This window comes from Aquarana catesbeiana, linkage group LG04 (assembly GCF_042186555.1).
Source record: "Aquarana catesbeiana isolate 2022-GZ linkage group LG04, ASM4218655v1, whole genome shotgun sequence".
In the NCBI taxonomy this organism is placed as follows: domain Eukaryota; kingdom Metazoa; phylum Chordata; class Amphibia; order Anura; family Ranidae; genus Aquarana; species Aquarana catesbeiana.
The window spans coordinates 12,862,021-12,885,006 of NC_133327.1; the positions used below are offsets into that span (position 1 = coordinate 12,862,021).

Here is a 22,986-nt window from a genome sequence, read left to right on the forward strand (position 1 = left end):
CGCGAGTAGAGGAGAGCCAATCGGCAGCTCTCTTGACAGGGGAGTCTGCGCTAATTGTTCATCAGCGCAGCCTCCCTCCCCCCAACCCCCCCCCGCGGATGCCCACCCAGGACCACCAGGGACGCCACAACTTGCCAATCGGTGCCAGTCAGTCAGTGCCTGCCAGATGTCTCTTCATCAGTGATGCCCAGCAGTGCCATCTATCAGTGCCACCCATCAGTGTCCATCAGTACCCACCCGTGCCACCCATCAGTGCCAGCTTATCAGTGCCCATTAGTGCAGCCTCATCAGTGCCCATCAGTGAAGGAGAAAACGTATTTATTTACAAAATTTTATAACAGAAACCGATAAACTTTTTTTTTTTTTCGTGTTTTTTTATTTGTTGCGCAAAAAATAAAAACCCCAGCAGTGCTCAAATACCACCAAAAGAAAGCTCTATTTGTGGGAACAAAATGATTAAAAAATGAGTATGGGTACAGTGTAGCATGACCGCGCAATTGTCATTCAAAGTGTGACAACGCTGAAAGCTAAAAATTGGCCTGGGCAGAAAGGGACAAAAGTGCCCGGTATTGAAGTGGTTAATCGTGAAGTAAGCATTTTTTTTTGCAAGAGAAGAGGGAGCCAGGAATTCAAAGTGGGGCTGGATCCTGGAGTTCAGCTTTCAGTCTTGAAGATGAGGGTCTCCAGGATAAATGGAGGGGGAGAATCTCTCCAGTGGGGGGCACAGACAGCAATAAAAACCCGACAGGGGGTCTAATTCTTCCTTACTGTGAAAAATATAATCCCTGTACAGGCTGAGGATGCTCTTTTCACCCTTCCATGTGACAACACTTGGTGCCTAAATGACTAAGCACCAATGTTGCCTCATAGGAAGGAGATGAGTTGCATGATCTCTATACCTGGAAGTCCCAGTCTTTTCCCTTCGCTCCCAGCAGCCAAATGGAGCGGCGAGGGAACGATAGATGCATGTGAAAGAGATCAACTTGAAGTAAATCATTTTATCAAATTTGTGTGAAATGTATTCGGGACCATTTTTGTGTATAGTTTGCAGGGCTTTTTTTTTTTCTCAGAGAATAGGTGCAGGTACTCCCCAATTCCGGGTCACCCACCTCTGAGCACAATCCCTTGGTTCCACCCCCTACCCTCCTCCCAGTGCCGCCCCTTTTAGAGAATACAGAACTAAGTATAATTTTGGGGTGCTAGGTAATTTGTATGGAATGTGTTAATGATAACAAGAAAAGTAGTGAAATGGGTCCCCTGCAGTCAGTAACAATAGATTACCCCCCCCCCCCCCAGACAACAACGCCTCCCTCTCCTGACAACATAATCCACCCTCCAGCAACAATAGATCCACCCTAGCAGCAATCCACCCTTGCAAGTATCAAGAGACTGTCAGAAACCATGAGATCAGGCCGAGACAGAAGTACAGTTAAATCACACTTGTGTAGCCTCCCTGGCGGTATTCCCGAGTGTGGCTCGGGGTTAAATTTCAGCACCATTATCGGTAATCCCGAGCCACACTCGGGATTACATCGCAGGATCCTGGTGTGGCTTTACTTACCTTGTCCCCGGGATCCTGCGATGTCCCCCGCAGTGTCCGTGGGCTCCGTCCTCCTCCGAAGCCTCTCCCTGCCAGACTCCGTTCCCTGCGAGCGTCGCGACGCACGGGGGCGGAGCCTGGCGGCAAATTAAAAAAAAAGTAAAAATCATAACACATACAGTACTGTAATCTTACAGATTACAGTACTGTATGAAATTATTTCACATCCCTTTTGTCCCCAGTGCTTTGGCCCATGCCCTGCATGCAGTTTTATGTGATATATACTGTTCTTTCTGCCTGGAAACTGGAGATTGTCCATAGCAACCAAAAAGTGTCCCTTTACGTCAAAAGTGGCTTTAGACCAGCTAAAAAACAGCGATAGTAAATTAGAACACTTGAAGAATTGAGCGATAGTGAATCGTGGGGAAATTTATTTTATTACTATTTATTTTTATTTTTTTTAATTATTTATTTTTATTTATTATATTATAATTTATGTTTTTGTGTTTCAAACTTTATCATACCCGGGATATCTACTAGACTGTTGTTTGGACAGATTTAAGTGTGTTATTGTTAAGAATTACAGGCCTACAATATAAAACGCCAAATTTCCATGCAAAATAATTGTACCGCTTTCAGCACCTAAAATCTGAAATAATCATACCGCCAGGGAGGTTAATAATAAAAGTAAAAAGAACAAACGTAGTCAAAACATAGTTCAGTAACCGGAACGGATAGTAAGCCAGGCCAGAAGTCAGGGATCAACGTTGTGAAAGAGCAAGCAGGATCTGGAGCCAGAAGGGATGTCAGCAAAGCAAGTCTTTTTAAACAGGAACGCAGGAGATCGTCTTTGTGATGTTGACCAAGGCGAAGGCAGAGATCCTCTGGATTGGACGGCTTAAGTAGGCAGGACTGATGAGCAGGATATCATCAACAGCTGAGTAACTGTGGAGAGAAATGGGAGCTGGCAATTAGCCGACAGCTGAGCGGCCATCTCAGAGAAAGAAGGGCTGAGTCTGGCCCTGACAGAGAGACTCTCTAGCTCCCTCAGCAGTAGATCCCTCCTAGCAACAATTGACCCCCTCAGCAACATAAGACCTTTCCCAGCAACAGTATATTTCCCCACTAGTGACAGTAAATCCCCCAGGATCCAGCATCAACAGACCCTCCAGCTCCCTCAGCAGTAGATCCCTCCTAGAAACAATTGATCCCCTCAGCAGCATAAGACCTTTCCCAGCAACAGTATATTCCCCCACCAGTGACAGTAGACCCTCCAGCACACCCAAGCACCCTTTTCCATTACATACATTCAGTGCTGGAGGTGCTGGAACTGCGTGTTCCAGCTGAAAACGAGCCCTGATAGTTTTTTAATTGTATGTGTACACTGGTCCTGACACATTTCTGTATGGCATATGCAGGCTCTGCTGTGTACCAGACGGGGTCTGTCTGATGTAAGGCTGGTGCTAGGTGCTAGACTATTTTGCACCCTAGGCAAGACCAGCTCCTTGCACCCCCATTAATAAAATAAAATAAAACTTTAAGATGTGAAACTTCAAATTTAAGTCAAGAGCGCCTCTAAGGCTACTTTCACATTGAGGCGGGCGGGCACCGGCGGTAAAGCAGCGCTATTTCTAGCGGCGCTATTCGGCCGCTAGCAGGCGGTTTTAACCCCCGCTAGTGGCCGAAAAAGGGTTAAAACCACCTGCAAAACGCCGCTGCAGCAGCGGGTTTGCGGCGCTGCCCCATTGTTTTCAATGGGAAGGGGCGCTTTAGGAGCGGTGAATACACTGCTCCTATAGCGCTGCAAAGATGTGACTTGCAGGACTTTTTTGACCGTCCTGCAAGCGCACCGCTCCAGTGTGAAAGCCCTCGCGCTTTCACATTGGAGTGAATTGAGCGGCTCTTTCAGGGCGCTTTGCAGGTGCTATTTTTAGCACTATAGCACCTGCAAAGCGCCTCAGTGTAAAAGTAGCCTTAGTGTAGAAGTAAATATAATTAAATAAGCTCATAATTGTAGCAACTCTCATATTATAAAACACAGCTTATCAATGATAAAATCCCATGGAATGGTCGCCACTGCACGGCGGGGGGGGGCGCTGGAGGAGTCCGGATGTACAGCACTGTCTGGGATGTGGAGCCGCCCAAGAATGCTTGTCATCGGGGTCGAGGGCTGGAACGCTCCGTGGACCGCACCGTCGGCTTAGTGACGTTACTGGGAAGGAGATGTGACGCATTTTGCTTTGTTTTTTTTTTTGTTTTGTTTTTTTAACAAAGACGTGTATCAGAATACATATTGTCCTAAATTTATGAAGAATTTTTTTTTATTGGGTATGTTTTGTAGCAGAAAGTAAAACTTTTATTTTTTTTTTTTTTAATTTCCTGTCTTTTTTCATTTCTATCTCAAAAAAACAAAAAATCAGTGGTGATCAAATACCACCAAAAAAAGCTCTCTTTGTGGAAAAAAAATGATATAAATTGTATTTGAATACAGTGTTGCATGACCGCGCAATTTCCAGTTAAAGTAACGCAGTACCGTATAGCTAAAAAAAATGGCCTGGTCATGAAGGGGGTTTGTTCTGGATATTTTTTATAGATGGGCAACTCCTATCTGCATATTGATTAGTGTTTCCAAATTAATAAAGGCTACTGCAGTAGGGAACAGCCACAAAAAGATACACATCTCTCCAAATAAGGCTCGGTTCACACTGGGGCGACTTGGGATCCGACTTGTACGTCCTCAAGTCGCCCCAAGTCGCTCCAGAAATAGTTTCAATGGGAGTTAACGCTAGCGTCTTAATAGACACTACTGAAGTCGCTCCGACTTCAGAGCGTACTCCCTGTACTACTTTGATCCGACTTTGATCCGACTTCAGCCTATTGACTATCATTGAAGTCGGATCAAAGTCGGATCGCCGTCTCACATGATCCGACTTCGGCATGCGACTTGTGCTCAAATGATCTTGAGGGGAACTCCGCGCCAAATTTTAAATAAAAATCCGGCATGGGTTCCCCCTCCAGGGGCATACCAGGCCCTTGGGTCTGGTATGGACCTTGAGGAGAACCTCCTACGCCGAAAAAGCGGCGTGGGGGTCCCCCCCCAATCCATACCAGACCCTTATCCGAGCACGCAGCCCGGCCGGACAGGAATGGGGGTGGGGACGAGCGAGCGCCCCCCCCCCCCCTCCTGAACCGTACCAGGCCGCATGCCCTCAACATGGGGGGTTTGGTGCCTTGGGGGAGGGGGGCGCGCTGCGGCCCCCCCACCCCAAAGCACCTTGTCCCCATGTTGATGAGGACAAGGGCCTCTTCCCGACAACCCTGGCCGTTGGTTGTCGGGGTCTGCGGGCGGGGGGCTTATCGGAATCTGGGAGCCCCCTTTAATAAGGGGGCCCCCAGATCCCGGCCCCCCACCCTATGTGAATAGGTATGGGGTACATGGTACCCCTACCCATTCACCTAGGGAAAAAAGCGTCAATAAAAAACACAGTACACAGGTATTTAAAATAATTTATTAGGCAGCTCCGGGATCTTCTTCCGACTCCGGGGGTCTCTCCGGCGTCTTCTCCCGGTGTCCGCATCTTCTGCCGGCTCCACCGCTATCTTCTGGCGCTCTTTTGCCAGCGGTGGTCCGGACCTCTGGATCATCTTCTTCCCTCTTCTCTTCCAGAGATGTTGACACGACGCTCTCCCCAGCCAGAATGGTTTCTGTTCGCTCTGCAAGGGACTTATATAGGCGGTGACCCCGCCCCCTTATGCCGTCACAGTCCCTGGGCATGCTGGGTCTGTGACGTTTTAGGAGGCGTGGTCACCGGGTGATGACCACGCCCCCTTATGACGGCACAGCCCCAGCATGCCCTGGGACAGTGACCTCATAAGGGGGCGGGGTCACCGCCTGTATAAGTCCGTTGCGGAGCGTTCAGAGACCATTCCAGCTGGAGAGAGCGTCGTGTCAACATCTCTGGAAGAAAAGAAGAAGGCAGAAGTCCGGACCACCGCTAGCAATTGAGCTGCAGAAGATGCGGACACCGGGAGGAGACGGCGGAGAGACCCCCGAAGTCGGAAGAGGACCCCCGAAGTCGGAAGAAGATCCCGGAGCTGCCTAATAAATTATTTTAAAAACCTGTGTACTGTTTGTTTTATTGACGCTTTTTTTCCCTAGGTGAATGGGTAGGGGTACCATGTACCCCATACTCATTCACATAGGGTGGGGGGCCGGTAACTGGGGTCCCCTTATTAAAGGGGGCTCCCAGATTCCGATAAGCCCCCCGCCCGCAGACCCCGACAACCAACGGCCAGGGTTGTCGGGAAGAGGCCCTTGTCCTCATCAACATGGGGACAAGGTGCTTTGGGGGGGGGGCGCACACTGCGCCCCCCATGCCCCAAAGCACCCCCCATGTTGAGGGCATGCGGCCTGGTACGGTGGGGGGGGCCGCCAGCGAAGTCGCCCGTCATGGAGGCGACTTGAAGTCGCCTCGTAATTTGCCGAAGTAGTCGCGCTGAAGCCGCGTTGAAGTCGCGGTACAAAGTCGCGTTAAAGTCGTGTTGCCCATGTGTGAACCGACCCTAACCGTTCTGTTTTATTTGATGCAATTGAAGGTTTTTATACACATGATTACATAGGTGTCACAGTAATATTACAATTGTACTTGTATGGTAACAAGTGGCGTAACATAGGCGGGCTAATTCTAATCAGGACTCAAAAGAATTCAAACGTAATTTTATTTTTTTGTTTCAGGTACTTGTATAGCGCTGTAAATTTAAGCAGCACTTTACATATACATTGTACATACACATCAGTCGTAATGAAAACCATTATTAGTGCCGTGTGCAATACATACAAAATAGAATACAATTATATACAGAATTTTACAAATTTCCTTCACAGGGTTAAATCTTGTGGAGGGCAAGTGGATATAGATAAAAAGACTACACAACACTAAGGCCCGGTTCACACTAGTGCGATGCGTGGAACCTGCGAATCCAGTGTGGGTTCCCGCATCGCACCTGAATCGCACAGTGGTTCACGCTGAGATCTGCGAACCACTGCGGGTGTCAATGTAAAGTTAACGACACCCCCCAGATCGGTGCGCAGATTGCAGTACGAACTGTCAAATGGTGCAGGAATCTGATCGAATAAGCGGTCCAGTGCAGACCAAAAAAAAGGGTCTTGCACCATTTTGGTGCGAATGCGATGCGATTTCAGCCATAGAGTTTGTATGGCTGAAACTGCACCGCACAGGCATCGCGTGTGATCTTCACAGCAATGCGGTGCGAATCATATGCGATATCTGGCGTTGCACTAGTGTGAACCAGGCCTTAAAGTGGTAGTTCACTCTTTTTTTATTTATTTTTACCTACAAGTAAGCTTATAATGAAGCTTACCTGTAGGTAAAATGAATATCTCCTAAACGTTTAGGAGATATTCGGTGCCCCTGCAGCCGGTGTCATCACCAGCACATCCGCTCTGAAAGAACGGCATACCCGGGCGTTCCTTTAGAACGCTGTGCCGCGGCCGACCCTCCTGTGCGCAGACGCGGGAGTGATGTCCTTGCGGCTCGGCCAGTCAAGCAGCCGCAGCGCGCAAACCTGGAAGGAAGGCCGGGTGAAAATGGAAGCCTCTGCAGTGATGACAGCGCGCCGCTGGAGGGCTTTGTTTCACGCTAAATCTTTCATTATGTGCTAGCATGGGATGCATCTTACTACATTGTGATGTTACTTTGCAGGAGAAAACTTTAAAAAAAAAAAAAGTTTATTATCGCTTTAATCTGATTGGTAGAAGATATGGTAAAGGAGAATATAGACTTGGTTGACGGTATGGTATCTTGAATCTTCCAGCAAAAAGGTGGGCATGTAGCCATCTTCTCTGCCGCCCTTGTAACCTCCACCTGTCTTGCAGGAACTGTTTGGCGTGGTGCTGGTGACACCGCTGAGTTCCGGTTACGCCCTTGGAAGTTCTAACTGGATCATCCAGTCTCATCACGAAAAGGTGTCGTACATGTCCGGTTCCTCTCTTCTGACAACTCACCCGCAGGTAAGTGGCTGAAGAACCTAGAGCAGGGGTGTCAAACTCAATTTCATCGTGGGCCGCATCAGCATTACGATTGCATTACAGCCTTGTGTTTGACACCTGTGACCTAGAGGTGCAAAATCATATTTCTGCTTTATTTAGATCGTTTCTGCAGCAAAATACTCCCTTTTTCAGCATGCAGTGTATTTTGGAGCTCCAGCACTCTCTTACATTTTTTATTAAATTGCTTAGAACTCAAAGGATAACACTGGTTAAAAGCGGACCTTCAGTCATTTATTCATCTTTCCATCTATTAAATCTTCTGCCCTTGTTGTTGTTTTAAATTTGGATAGCAAAACCTTTTTTTTCTGCCAGTAAATACCTTATACAGCCCACTTCCTGTTTCTTGTCTGGTCATTAGCCTAGGCTTATGACATCATGCACAGCGCTCTCTCTCTCACTCTACTTTGCCAGGAAGAGAGGGGGGATAAGTCATAAGAGGGCCAATGAGAGCTGCAGGGCTGCACAGCTGGAGGGGTGTGTCTGTGTAAATCCAGGAAGTGAACAGGCAGCAGCTTCAGCTGCCCACAGTTAAAATGGCTGCAGCCAGACTCAGTGGAGGGAGATTTCTGCAGCATATTTGGCAAGTACAGAATCACAATATATATAAAATAATATGCAGAGTGGTTGGAGGGAAGCTTCAGAATGGCAAAGATGTTTTTATTACAAATTATGTAAGCAGACTGCTGTTCCCTTTTAATTGTACCTACAGGTAAGCCTATAGTAAGGCTTACCTGTAGGTACTGTAAATATCTCTTAAAATTGCACCGTTTAGGAGATATTTACTATATACGCTGCCGCTGACGTCATCGGTGCATGCCCACTGAAAGAACCAGAGGGCCAATGAGAGCTGCAGGGCTGCACAGCTGGAGGTGTGCCTCTGTGTAAATCCAGGAAGTAAACAGGCAGCAGCTTCAGCTGCCCACAGTTAAAATGGCTGCAGCCAGATTTAGTGGAGGGAGATTTCTGCAGCATATTTGACAAGTACAGAATCACAGCATATATAAACTAATATGCAACGTGGTTGGAGGGAAGCTTCAGAATGGCAAAGATGTTTTTATTACAAATTATGTGAGAGACTGCAGTTCCTCTTTAACACTAGTTTTATTATAGATTGTTAAATATCTGACCTGACAACCAAGTGCATGGATCACAATTCGGCCTGTCCCTGTTCAACTGGCCGAATTTTGATCTATCTATCGCCAGCTTAAAGAGTAACTCCGCTTTTGTTGAGGAAAAAAATTAAACATACCCCCCTGGTGATCTCTGTGCATCGCCGGGATTTTATCAAACTTTGTTGCAGATTCCTACCTTTTGTTATTCTGAAGAAATACCTGTCTGTTTCTCTGTGTCCATGTGCACAGTGAATCTGTATGGGAGTGGTTTAATTATCAATCAGCTGCTGCACCTGCAGGGTTCTGAGGAAAGTGACGGGGTCTGCATCCCTTTTAGATTTGATTTCCCTTTTGGTAGTAGCTCACCAAAAATGACATTTTTTTGTTGCAGGGGATGCTCAAAATCTGACTTGTATCTTAGTGCAGACTTCTTGGAAAAATCAGTAAGCCAATCACACAAGCAGGAAATGATATATCAAGGTGGTGTTCTGTACTCCATCTGTATACAGGACACACCTCCTGGTTGCCATATTACATTGCATTTTACATCAAATTACAGTAGCTGCAAACTGAAAGAGAAAGCTGCAAAGGCAACCATATGTGGGTAATACCCTGTTTCCCCGAAAATAAGACCTAGCGTGATTGTCGGTGATGGCTGCCCTATATAAGCCCTACCCCCCAAAAAAGCCCTAGTTAAAGTCCTTGTAGGGCTTATTTTCGGGGAAACAGGGTAGGGCTTATTTGGGGGGTAGGGCTTATTTTGCAGCCATCACTGACATTCACGCTAGGTCTTATTTTCGAGGAAACAGGGTAGCTATGCAGCAGGTGTACACCTTTCCATTACAGTGCAGCAAAAACCGATCCCTCCAGCACATTTCAGCAGACACTGCCGCGCATTTAGGTGAATGGAATTGTTCTGCAACCCCCTCGCAATAGCGTACAATGCAGCACAGTGCACAGCTGTGCATTGTAACCAATCGGCTTCTAACTTCAGCCTGTTCAACTAAGCTTTGGCAATAAAACCTGGACGCTGATTGGTTACTTTGCACAGTTGCACCAGATTCTTGATGGTGTTAAAGCTTTGCCTGTACCTTTCAACATCCTGCATATTACTATTGGCCAGTGAGGCTTCCCATCATTATATTGGGTTACTAAGGAATGGCAGAACTTAACAGCAAAATTTAGTGCTACCGGGAAGGGTCCAAACTTTGCCTGCATGAGTGGCCCATGACCAAAATTGTTTAGGAAGTCGCTGCACATGCACTTAGGGCCAGTTCACACCACATGCAGTCCAGCGCGTTTTTTTTTTTTTTTTTTTTTTTCTGCATCAAAAACGCATAGATAGTAGGTTATATGGTTTTCAATGGCACAGTTCACACCGATGCAGTCAGTTCCAGTGTGTTCCAGTTCCAGAAAAAAAAGGAGAGCATGCTGCCTTTTTTTCTGCACTGGACTGTACTGGAATGCGGCAAAATGCACCAAAAATGCACTGGAAGCTTATGTCCTTATTTTTGGTTAAGAAAAAAAGGGGGGGAAATGTACGGGACTGCATTAAAAACGCAGCCAAAAACGTGCATGCAGAAAAGCATCCGAAGCGCATCTGGGCTACATTTCTGTGGTGTGAACTGGCCCTTAGTACATGCTGGAATTCCTCCCCCGATAGTCTCTTTAAGGGCCAGTTCACACCATAGAAACGCAGTTCGTATGTGTTCCAGATGATTTTCTGCGTGCACGTTTTTGATGCGTTCCAGTGCGTTTTTGATGCATTTTTTAATGCAGTCCAGTGCACTTTTTCCCGCTTTTTTTTCTTAACCTTAAATAAGGACATGGAAGGAGAAAAATGCCCCAAAAGGGATAATATGGGTAGAAAACCAGCACAGGATCAAAATATAGTAAGTACAAAAACAGATAAAAAATATATAAATTTTATTCAATATACAAAAGTAACAAATAACACTTCTAAAAACATTGAATGAAAAGTGAGGAACAGGACGCTCCTGTTTGTTACTTTTGTATATTGAATAAAATGTATATATTTTTTATCTGTTTTTGTACTTACTGTGTTTTGATCCTGTGCTGGTTTTCTACCCATATTATCCCTTTTGGGGCATTTTTCTCCTTCCACAGTGGTTTTGGGATGTGGTAGAGACCCTCAGGACTAGCTTCCCAATCAGTTCCTTTCCCTTTATATTGTTCTTAAATAAGGACATGTGTATTCCAGTGTGTTTTAGGTGCGTTCTGCTGCCTTCCGATGCGTTTTTGATACGTTTTACAGCGTTCCAGTGCAGGAAGAATGCAGCATGTTTTACTTTGCACTGGTGTGAACTATGCCATTGAAAATCGTGTAAACTTCTTTCTATGCGTTTTTGATGCAGAAAAAGAACGCACTGCATTAGTTGTGAACTGGCATTAAATAAATGACCACATACTTTAATGCCGCGTACACACGAGCAGACTTTACGGCAGACTTTGCCCGGCGGATGGGATTTCGTCGGACAATTTGATCGTGTGTGGGCTCCAGCGGACTTTGTTTTCTCAAAAGTTGGACGGACTTAGATTTGAAACATGTTTTAAATCTATCCATCGAACTCGAGTCCGGTCGAAAAGTCCGCCATCTGTATGCTAGTTCGACGGACAAAAAGCCACGCTAGGGCAGCTATTGGCTACTGGCTATGAACTTCCTTGTGTTAGTCCGGTCGTATGTCATCACGTACGAATTCGACGGACTTTGGTGGATTGTGTGTAGGCAAGTCCGTTCATTCAGAAAGTCCGTCGAAAAGTCCGCCGGGCAAAGTCTGCCGTAAAGTCCGCTCATGTGTACGCAGCATCAGACTTCCAGATCATTGGTTTGCAATGAGTTGCCAGCCCTAGGATACATGCGATGAGCTTGAGCTCAAATCTTCTCTTTCAGGCGATGGATCAAGCCGCTCTTAAGAATAGTGACGTTCTGATTGTGACCGGTCTCACCCAGATACCGACCGCCAATCCAGACGGCATGGTGGGCGAGTTCTGCAGCAATCTGGGTAAGTGGTCGGTTTTTGTTTCTTGTAGTTGTACCCCAAAAGCCTACATAGTCTTAAAAAAAAGCCTTTGGTATAGGTTTTTTACTACCAGAACTAATTAGGATATCTTCACTGTAACCAATTGCCAATCACTTTTTATTGCTTCTGAAGCTGGTAGGGCGGATACTATACTAATTAGCTGACTTCTTAAACCAGGTAGATGGCTTGCAAGGTGCAGGCTCCAGGCTGTCATCATTGTGGATTTACTTCCTAGTAGGTCGTTGATCTGCAACAAATATGCATCCAGTGAAGTATGAACAGTCTGAACTCCCATCCTGCATACTGCTTCTGTATCAGTGACTTGCTATGTTATGAAGCTTGCATTGGGATGACCGCTCCGGACTCTGCATCTTTCCAATCAACTCGTTAGTGCCAGCCTTTGTATGACCCTGTGAATTGTACTTGTGGGAAACTTGAATTAAATTAAAAAGTGTAGCCTGTAGAGAACTGTGTTAAGCCAGTCGTTAACTCCATAACGTAAGGCGAGCCTCATCTGTAGCCTCTTATGTCCCCAAAAGGGGCGCACATAATTCTTGATATATTTAATACCATAGAAGAGGGTCAGAGATATCGGACTTATCTGGAGTAAATGGTCAGAGACTACAGGCATGCTACAGGTGTATTTGGAATTATGCTGTCATAGAATGAAGATCACTGCCATTACAGCCCATTTACAAAATTAACTCTCCCTCTAACAACTGTTGAGGTCCAGGGGCCACATAACAAGCATAAAAGGGCCATATGGTCGTTCGGGCAACAAATTGGGCACCTGGGGTATAAGCTGTCTAGAAGTTCTGAGCACAGAAACATCAGCCACCCAGTGATGCAAACTTTCAGAATGTGGGCATTAAAACTCTTCCTTTTGCTGCTACACATATGTGTTATGCAGCCAACAACAGGTTATAACTCAATTAGAGTCACAGAAATCGATAATATACAAATTGTCACATACTAGCTGAATGTCAACTTTGACGAGAGGGCTTTTGACTGAGCACCGATCACCACTGAAGGTGAGAACAGGGAATGCAAGACCCAAAGAAGCATGGGTGCCTTTTAGGCAGCTCTGCTGACGGTTGCTGGCAGCAGAGTCCACTAGGTAGTTGTCAGTTGGTCTGTCAGGACTGGTGGCAAGACCTCTGTTGCCCTTGGAGATGCAGCATGACCAAGGCAGTGGCCACAAGCAAGATGACACCTGAGGTGGTGGTGTGGTTAGATTGGTGGGACCGGACTAAAGAACCGTAGTCAGGGTGGAAGCCGAGGTCATACACGAAGAGGCAAGCCAGAAAGTGGGCATGAGCATGGTCAGGAACAATATTCAGGGTCATACACAGGAATCTGAGGGAGCAGGCAAAAGAGTAGTCAGGTGACAGGTCAGAGTCATCCACAATTGGGCAGAAGAGGCTGAGTCCTTAGAGCAAGCCGGGGTCAAACCATGAATCAGGGAGTAGGAAGGTCCAAAGACAAGCTGGGTCGGTAACAGGATGTCCAAGGGATACTGGATACACAGGAGCAAGGAGTACTGGTAGCTGACGATCATCCTGCAATCTCTAAGTGCAGTAACTGTCCTTATGTAGGGCGTTTGGCGTCTGTCCCAGCAGCAGGTGTGCGTGAACGTGCGCATTACTGTGTATAGTATTGGCAACTATACCAGATCTTTTCCTCAGCACATGTTCATTTTTATTCCATGGTCTTCTTTTTAGCACATGCCCACCCCTGCTCTGCATGGCGTCTTACACAAACAACCGCCATTTTACCAATCTTCTTCAGAGTTTGACTATATGACCCAGTGTACTCTGTAATGTACCAGACCTGGTCAGATATATCCCCTCTCTTCCAAAGTACAAGTCAGTAGGAACGCTTGTAATGAGAGGTATGGCTGTATGCCAGAACAGGGCTTTAAAGTGGAAGGGCAGGAAGCTCTGGAATCAGAGAAGTCTCTCTTTGCTGTTCTTTGGAAGATTGCCACGATGGATGTCCACCTGTTGGGCTGGGAAGGAGACCTGGGCATCTTGTTGCTTAAGGGAGCTTGGTCTTCTTCATCCAAGTCTTGTCTCCCGATCAACAGCCTGGAGCCTCTGGCAATTTTGCTGTCTTTGCAGTGTTGGGCCATCTGGCTGGCACGTCATCTCATCCAGATTCAGTCGGACAATGCCATGGTGGTGTACATCAACCATCAAGGAAAAACCAGAAGTGTCATGCTGCAGGAAAGGTAGATTGGACCCTGTCCTTGCTATAACTTTGTTCCAGCCTCAACTGCCATGTACAACCCAGGCATGGACAGTTAGCAGGCAGGTTTCCGCAGCTGGCATTGTCTGGACTCAGAGGAGCGTTTCCTTCACCTGGTGTTTCATCTCTTCTAAAGATGATGCACAAGAAAGCCTGCAAACTGTGTGCTGAAGACAAGCAGACTAAGGACATGGATTACTGAAACCAAGATAAACTTATTTGGTTCAGATGGTGTCAAGCATGTGCGGCGGCAACCGGGTGAGGAGTACAAAGACAAGTGTGTCTTGCCTACAGTCAAGCATGGTGGTGGGAGTGTCATGGTCTGGGGCTGCATGAGTGCTGCCGGAATTGGGGAGCTACAGTTCATTGAGGGAACCATGAATGCCAACATGTACTGTGACATACTGAAGCAGAGCATGATCCCCTCCCTTCAGAGACTGGGCTGCAGGGCAGTATTTCAACATGATAACAATCCCAAACACACCTCCAAGACGACCACTGCCTTGCTAAAGAAGCTGAGGGTAAAGGGGATGGACTGGCCAAGTATGTCTCCAGACCTAAACCCTATTGAGCATCTGTGGGGCATCCTCAAATGGAGGGTGGAGGAGCGCAAGGTCTCTAACATCCACCAGCTCTGTGATGTCGTCATGGAGGAGTGGAAGAGGACTCCAGTGGCAACCTGTGAAGTTCTGGTGAACTCCATGCCCAAGAGGGTTAAGGCAGTGCTGGAAAATAATGGTGGTCACACAAAATATTGATACTTTGGGCCCAATTTGGACATTTTCACTAAGGGGTGTACTCACTTTTGTTGCCAGTGGTTTAGACATTAATGGCTGTGTGTTGAGTTATTTTGAGGGGACAGCAAATTTGCACTGTTATACAAGCTGTACACTCACTACTTTACATTGTAGCAAAGTGTCATTTCTTCAGTGTTGTCACATGAAAAGATAGAATAAAATATTTACAAAAATGTGTGGGGGGTACTCACTTTTGTGAGATACTGTGTATATATTTTTGATTTTGGCTAGAGGTCCACTTTAATTGTTTACTTTCTATCCACCTTCATTTTATTTCTAAAATATATATTTTTTAATTCTGCTCTAGCAATGACCATACGTAATGGCGGCAATGTGCTCGTGCCTTGTTACCCCTCCGGTGTGATCTATGACCTGCTGGAGTGCTTATATCAGTACATCGATTCTGCGGGCCTTTCCAACGTCCCTTTGTACTTCATCTCTCCGGTGGCCAACAGTTCCCTGGAGTTCTCACAGATCTTTGCGGAGTGGTAGGTTACACATATGGGTATACTGTAATTTTTAATACATAACTTGAGTAAAAAAAGAAAAAAAAAATCATATACATGTATATGCTTCAAGTTTTATATCTCAATTGTTTTATCATGTTTCCTTTAAAATTCTGTGTACGTTTAGTCCCCATAAACATCTTCGAGTCAATCCAGAGATCCCCATCTGCATTAATTTCTCTTATGCTTGTGTCTACAATTCATTTTGCTCTTTAAATATCGCCCTTTACGCGCAGTACATCTGAATGGGAGAATACAGAGAGCATAAGTGATGAGGAGTGATGAGAAGGAGTAAAAGACTGCATCACTGTCAACCCTTTAGACAAGCATGTTTCTTCCTGCTGGCCACTGGATGGTACAGACTTTAGCTGTGTTGATTAAGGATGGGCTCAGGCGTGTTCGCAACTCCACGTGCCCGCGCCCGCCAAGAAGCTTACATTGCACAGCGCTAATCACAGGCATTGCGACATTTCCCAATCTGTGCAGCCGCAGATCGGGAAATGTCTCACTGCCTGTGATTAGCGCTGTTCAGTGTAAGCTTCCTGGCAGGCGCGGGCACGTGGAGCTGCAAACATGCCTGAGCCCATCCTTCGTGCTGATCAGTTTCTTGATTACTTTTTTTTTGATAATTTAACCATGCAACTGATAGGTAGACACTAGAGCTAAAGTCTACACCATCCGGTAGCCAGCTCCCTCCCTGCAACATGCACATCTAAAGGGTGCCTGTATCACTTTCCCTGCAAATAGGGTAGGAAATGGGTGCACTGAAAATCACACTTCCTCTGTTATTGAATGTGTTTCAAATGTGCCCCTAATGACGCCACATGTGACAAAATGCATTGGACGGAGCTACAGCAAACCTGGATTAAACAGGCAAGATGTTTTGCTGGAGAGCTTTCTAATCTACCACTGCAGTATTAGCTACACTCTTCCTGGACAACACTGTGCTGTCTGGGAACAGTAGAGGAGGCAATGACTCTATGGGGCAGAGGTGGACAGGGTCATAGTCATAGGTCACGGTTTTCCACTATATCTGCTAAATGTGCAAAAGTGTTATGGGTCTCACCCAGGGAACACAGGAGCAGAGAATCACATTCCCATAATCAGGGAGGGTTTATCTAGAGAAGTAAAGTTTTACCAAGAGGGTCCAGTGACTCTGATATGGGTTTTGTAACAAAAAAGTTGATGTCATCTTCAAAGCCAAGAGATGGGCTGTGATGGTTGAGGAAAGCAATAATGAAACTGGCTAAACCAGTGATGGGCTCCATAATAAATGTAGGCCGGGTGTCAGTTTCCAGGTTAAGCAGTGTGTAGATAAGAGGGATAGGCTCCGTAGTAATGGTAGGTAGAGTGGTGGGTTCCAGAGTAGGTGTAAAAATTCTAAATTAACCCTCTGCACACTGCTATACACATTTTCTAGCAAGCTTTGCACAAAAACAGGGATTTTTAGTTCACATACATTGCAAAACATATTTTAACTGGCCACTGCCTCAATGTAATTCCTCTCTGACCAGTCCCCTTCTGAGCTATTGGGATTTAAGCACAGGTATATCTTATTTCTGTACCACTGTAAGGATAGGTACAGTGATAGGCCCCATGGTAGGGTTAGGGAGAATGATAGGCTCCGAAGTAGTGATAGGTGGAGTGATGGGCTTCATAGTAGGAGAAGATAGAGTGATAAGCTCCAAAGAAGAGGTAGGCAGAGTGATAAGCTCCAAAGAAGAGGTAGGAAGAGTGACAGGCTCCATAGAAGAGGTAGGCAGAGTGACAGGCTCCATAGAAGAGGTAGGCAGAGTGACAGGCTCCATAGAAGAGGTAGGCAGAGTGACAGGCTCCATAGAAGAGGTAGGCAGAGTGACAGGCTCCATAGAAGAGGTAGGCAGAGTGACAGGCTCCATAGAAGAGGTAGGCAGAGCGACAGGCTCCATAGAAGAGGTAGGCAGAGCGACAGGCTCCATAGAAGAGGTAGGCAGAGCGACAGGCTCCATAGAAGAGGTAGGCAGAGCGACAGGCTCCATAGAAGAGGTAGGCAGAGCGACAGGCTCCATAGAAGAGGTAGGCAGAGCGACAGGCTCCATAGAAGAGGTAGGCAGAGCGACAGGCTCCATAGAAGAGGTGGGCAGAGTGACAGGCTCCACATAGAAGAGGTAGGCAGAGTGACAGGCTCCATAGAAGAGGTAGGCAGAGTGACAGGCTCCACATAGAAGAGGTAGGCAGAGCGACGGGCTCCGTAGAAGAGGTAGGCAGAGCGACGGGCTCCGTAGAAGAGGTAGGCAGAGCGACGGGCTCCGTAGAAGAGGTAGGCAGAGCAACGGGCTCCGTAGAAGAGGTAGGCAGAGGAATAGGCTCCATAGAAGAGGTAGGCAGAGGGATAGGCTCCATAGTAGGGGTAGGCAGAGGGATAGGCTCCATAGTAGGGGTAGATAGAGTGATTGCTGGAACACAACATTGTGGGTATAGTGTTGTTCAGCACTACAGAGGAAAAAGTTTTGGGGGTACTTATTTCAGATAGCAAAAAGTAAACTGTGTGACCAGGCAGTGGGGAAAGCAAATAGAATTCTAGGATACATTACTAGAGGGATCGCCAGCAGGAGGAAGAGGGGGTCCTGATTCATCTATATAGATCTTTATCTCACTAGAGGGGTCACCAGCAGGAGGAAGGAGGTCCTGATTCCCCTATATAGATCTTAAAGTGGTTGTAAACCCACTTTTTTTTTTTAAACTAATACCTGCAAGACAAAGGCAAAATGAGTTAGTATGCATAGCATACTAGCTCATTATGTAATACTCACCTGAGATCGAAGCCCTCGCTGAGGTGCCCGTACACCAGTCCAGCGGCCGACATCACTCCCGGGGGTTACTTCCGGGTATCGCGACTCCGGTGCTGTGATTGGCCAGAGCCACGATGACGTCACTCCCAAGCATGTGCGCGGGAGCCGCCGGTAACGTAGGTGCCGTTGCTTCAGTTTGCTTCAGTGCGCATGTGCCGATGACGTCAGAACATGCAAATACAGGGCATATCTCCTAAACCGTGCAGGTTTTAGGAGATATCCTGGGTAGCTACAGGTAAGCCTAATTATAGGCTTACCTGTAGCAAAAAGTGGTCTGTGGTTTACAACCACTTTAAGTGAGACCTCATTTTGAATACTGTGTCCAGTTCTGGAGACCTCACTTACAGAAAGATATTAATAAGATAGGACACCAGAGATGGGTAACAAAAATGGTTAAAGGTCTGGGGGAGAAAATATATTTGAGAGCAACTTCAGGAGCTTAATATGTACAGTCTGGAGGAAAGAAGGGAAAGGGTAGACAATTGAATATATCAAGGGGGTAAATAGGGTACAGAAGGGCAGTTTTTTTCAACATGAAACCAAAATCGAGAACACGGGGACTTGACCTCAAACTAACTGGAAGAATGTTCAAAACTAATCTTGGACAGTATTATTTTACTGAAAGGGTAGTTGATGCTTGAAATAAACTACCTGCAGAGGTAGTGAGACAGTCAACAGTAAATGGCTTCAAACATGCTTGGGACAAACATAGATCTATACTCAGACAAAAAAAGGTAACAAAAAAAAATACACAAAAATAAAAAAATGGGCAGACTTGATGGACTAATCAGTCTTTTTCTGCAGTCACTTTTCTATGTTTATATGATAGGCTTTATATTAAAGGAGTTGTAAAGGCAGAAGGGTTTTTTATCTTAATGCATTCCATGCATAAAGATTAAAAGGCTTTTGTGTGAAGCTCCCCCCTCAGCCCCCCCTAATACTTACCTGAGCCCCATTTCTGTCCAGTGATGTCCATGAATCCCTCGGTCATCCGGGACTCTCCCTCCTGATTGGCTGAGACATCGCAGAGGCACCATTGGCTCCCGCGGCTGTCAATCAAAGTCAGCCATTTAGGGGAGAGAGGGAGTGGGGCCGAACGGCAGCTCCGTGTGTGAATGGACACATGGAGCTGCAGCTCGGCTCGGGGGCCTCCATAGCAAGCAGCTTGCTGTGGGGGCACTCGACAGGAGGGAGGGGCCAGGAACAGCAAAGAGAAGCGGCGGGTCGGGGCTGCCCTGTGCAACCAACTGCATAGAGGAGGTAAGTATAACATGTTTGTTATTTTTATTTTTTTTAAACATGAGACTTTACAATCACTCTAAAGGTAAGCAAGGTGATCGACTCCCTTTTAAGGTTAGGCAGCTTGATGGGGGCCATAGTAGTGGTAGACAAAGTGATAGGCTCTGTAGTAGGAGTATGTAAAGTGATGGGCTCCATGGTAGGAGTAGGTAGGGTGGTAGGCTCCACAGTAGTGGTAGTTGGAGTGATAGGCTTCGTAGTAGGGGTAGGCTGAGTAATAATCTCCACAGTAGTAGTAGTTGGAGTGACAGGCTCCTTAGTAGGGGTAGGCAGAGCAATAGGCTGCATAGTAGTGATAGGGTAGGATAGGTTATTTGAGTTGCCCAAATTTGTGCACAAGATGTTAGTGGATTTACCCACTATTTTTTTTCTTCTATATCATTCTGCAGGCTGTGTCACAACAAACAGAACAAAGTCTACTTACCTGAGCCACCTTTTCCTCATGCCGAGGTAAGAAAATCCATTCTACCAGAGAAGTGACTTCATCAGTCAAATGACAATTGTCTGTTTTCAACTTAAGAGGGCTTTCACACCGAGCCGCGGGGGGCGTCGTTGTTAAAGCAGCACTATTTTTAGCGCCGCTCACCATCATTTTAGCGGCGCTATTCGGCCGCTAGCGGGGCGGTTTTAACGAAAAGGGGTTAAATCCGCCCACAAAACGCCGCCGGTATAGTAGCGCTGCCCCATTGATTTCAATGGGGAGCAGCGGTGGAGGAGCAGTAAACACACCGCTCCTTCACCGCTCCAAAGAAGCTGCTGGCAGGACTTTTCCTGACGTCCTGCCAGCGCACCGCTCCAGTGTGAAAGCCCTCGGGCTTTCACACTGGAGACAATGGAGCAGCTGTTTGAGGGCACATTGCAGGTGCTATTTTTAACGCTATAGTTCCTGCAAAACGCCCTCGGTGTGAAAGGTGTCTAAAACAGTAAATAAGGGTGTTGTGTGAAGGATTGAGAGGAACAAACTGCCCTTTTAGTGTGGAAATAAACCCTCCTATCCTAGTTTACAGCCAAGGAAGCCGCCATATTAGGCTGTGTTTGATCTGCAGTTGCCCTGGTGCTGCACATGTGATCAGTTATAACAAGCCATCTGATGGCTTAACCGTTCAGTTAAAAGCACAAGCAACTGTGACAGTTATTGTTTATGACATGCCTTGAATGTAACTGTTTTGGGAAACCGTTAAACTGAAGGGTTTAGTTCCATTTTAATGAAATACTACGAAGTATGGAGTTGCCTTCTGTAACCACTTCAATACCGGCATGTTACACCCCCTTCCTAATGACACTTGGTGCCAAGAGCATCTCGTGTTCTAGCAGTGAAGGGCACTAGGTGGCATCTGCTTCCTAGCGACAAAGGAAGTAATGCATGAGGAGCCGCCAGTATCCTAGTGACGCTGGGCAGTAATAGACGCTTTTATCTTAACGATGAAGGACACTCAACGACAGGAGCAGCCTGCATCCTGGTAACAAAAGTTGCTAAGCGGAGTCCTTCATCGCTAGGCAGCATCCTAGCGACAAAAGATTCTAAGGGGCAATAGCCACCTGCCTCTCATAGTAACAAAGGATACTTGTCAACAGGATCCGCCTGCATCCTAGCAAAAAAGATGCTATGCTGTAGGAGTCCCTGTGTCCTAGTGATGTAGGACGTTCGGTGACAGGAGTTGCCTGCATCCCTAGATGAAGAAGCAAGGTGGCGGGAACCACCTGAATCCTAGTGACAAAGGGACTCTAAGCAGCAATAGCTGCTTACATCTTGGCAACAAGCAATGGCTGCCGGCATTCTAATGATGAAGGATACTAAGTGGCATGATCTGCCTCTTTTACTAATAACAAAAGATGCAAGGCAGTAGGAGCTTCCTGCATTCTAACGGCAAAGGACACTGAGTGACAGGAGCATTGAAGGGCAATAAGCAGCATCTGCTTCCTACAGCAACAGAATCTAGGTGCAAGGAGCCCTGTGTGTTTTAGCGCCAAAGGTTGCTAAGTGGCCCCTCATTTCCCATCCCAATCTAAATAGAGTGCACAGATTGATGCTTTTGTGTTGCCTGGTTCCTGTCATTAACCCATTATATCTTCTTCTGTTGTTTATTTCTATCAGCTAATCCAGACTAACAAGCTAAAACATTACCCCAGCATCCATGGAGACTTCAGCAATGACTTCAAGCAGCCGTGCGTAGTGTTCACCGGGCACCCCACCCTGCGATTTGGGGATGTGGTGCATTTCATGGAGCTCTGGGGGAAGTCCAGCCTGAACACCATCATATTTACCGGTATATAGAGCTGTGTATTGTGCCGTCCTATCTGTCCTGATTTCCATTTCAGGAATTCTGATCCTAAAATGTAGTGCCAAAGCTACTTTTTCTGTGTATTCTTTTCTCAGGGTGTCATTGTTCTGGGACCCCCAAGTGTCAGGGTGTCATTGTTCTGAAACCATTACCTGTCATTTGTATTGTTCTCAGTCCTCCCCAATTGTCAGTGTGTCATTGTTATTGGACCCTCATGTGTCAGTGTTCTGGGATCCCTGGTGTCAGTGTGTCATCACTCTGGGGCCATTACCTGTCAGCGTGTCATTGTATTGGGACCCTCAAGTGTCAGCGTGTCATTGTTCTGGGACCCCCAAGTGTCAGCGTATCATTGTTCTGTGACCCCATGTGTCAACGTGTTATTGTTCTGGGACCCCAAAGTGTCAGCGTGTTATTGTTATGGGACCCTCATGTGTCAGTGTTCTGGGATCCCTGGTGTCAGTGTGTCATCATTCTGGGGCCATTACCTGTCAGTGTGTCATTGTTCTGGGATCCCAAGTGTCAGCGTGTTATTGTTCTGGGACCCCCAAGTGTCCGCGTGTTATTGTTCTGGGACCCCCAAGTGTCAGCGTGTTATTGTTCTGGGACCCCCAAGTGTCAGCGTGTTATTGTTCTGGGATTCCAAGTGTCAGCGTGTCATTGTTGTGCGACCCCCAAGTGTCAGCGTGTCATTGTTCTGGGACCCCCAAGTGTCAGCCTGTTATTGTTCTGGGACCCCCAAGTGTCAGCGTGTTATTGTTATGGGACCCTCATGTGTTATTGTTCTGGGACCCCCAAGTGTCAGCGTGTTATTGTTCTGGGACCCCCAAGTGTCAGCGTGTCATTGTTCTGGGATCCCCAAGTGTCAGCGTGTCATTGTTCTGGGACCCTCAAGTGTCAGCCTGTTATTGTTCTGGGACCCCCAAGTGTCAGCGTGTCATTGTTCTGGGACCCCCAAGTGTCAGCGTGTCATTGTTCTGGGACCCTCAAGTGTCAACGTGTTATTGTTCTGGGACCCCCAAGTGTCAGCGTGTTATTGTTCTGGGACCCCCAAGTGTCAGCGTGTCATTGTTCTGGGATCCCCAAGTGTCAGCGTGTCATTGTTCTGGGACCCTCAAGTGTCAGCCTGTTATTGTTCTGGGACCCCCAAGTGTCAGCGTGTCATTGTTCTGGGACCCCCAAGTGTCAGCGTGTCATTGTTCTGGGACCCTCAAGTGTCAACGTGTTATTGTTCTGGGACCCCCAAGTGTCAGCGTGTTATTGT

At 46.7% G+C, this 22,986-nt stretch overlaps 1 protein-coding gene across 1 annotated transcript in view; it reads left to right on the forward strand.

The window, feature by feature from the left end:
- INTS9 (integrator complex subunit 9) overlaps positions 1–22,986 on the forward strand; it is a 90,877-nt gene that overhangs the window by 47,302 nt on the left and 20,589 nt on the right. The window contains 5 exon segments of the mRNA XM_073624838.1: positions 7,437–7,571; positions 11,634–11,745; positions 15,115–15,295; positions 19,833–19,893; positions 21,539–21,710. Of these exon segments, the coding sequence (XP_073480939.1) occupies positions 7,437–7,571; positions 11,634–11,745; positions 15,115–15,295; positions 19,833–19,893; positions 21,539–21,710 (661 nt within the window).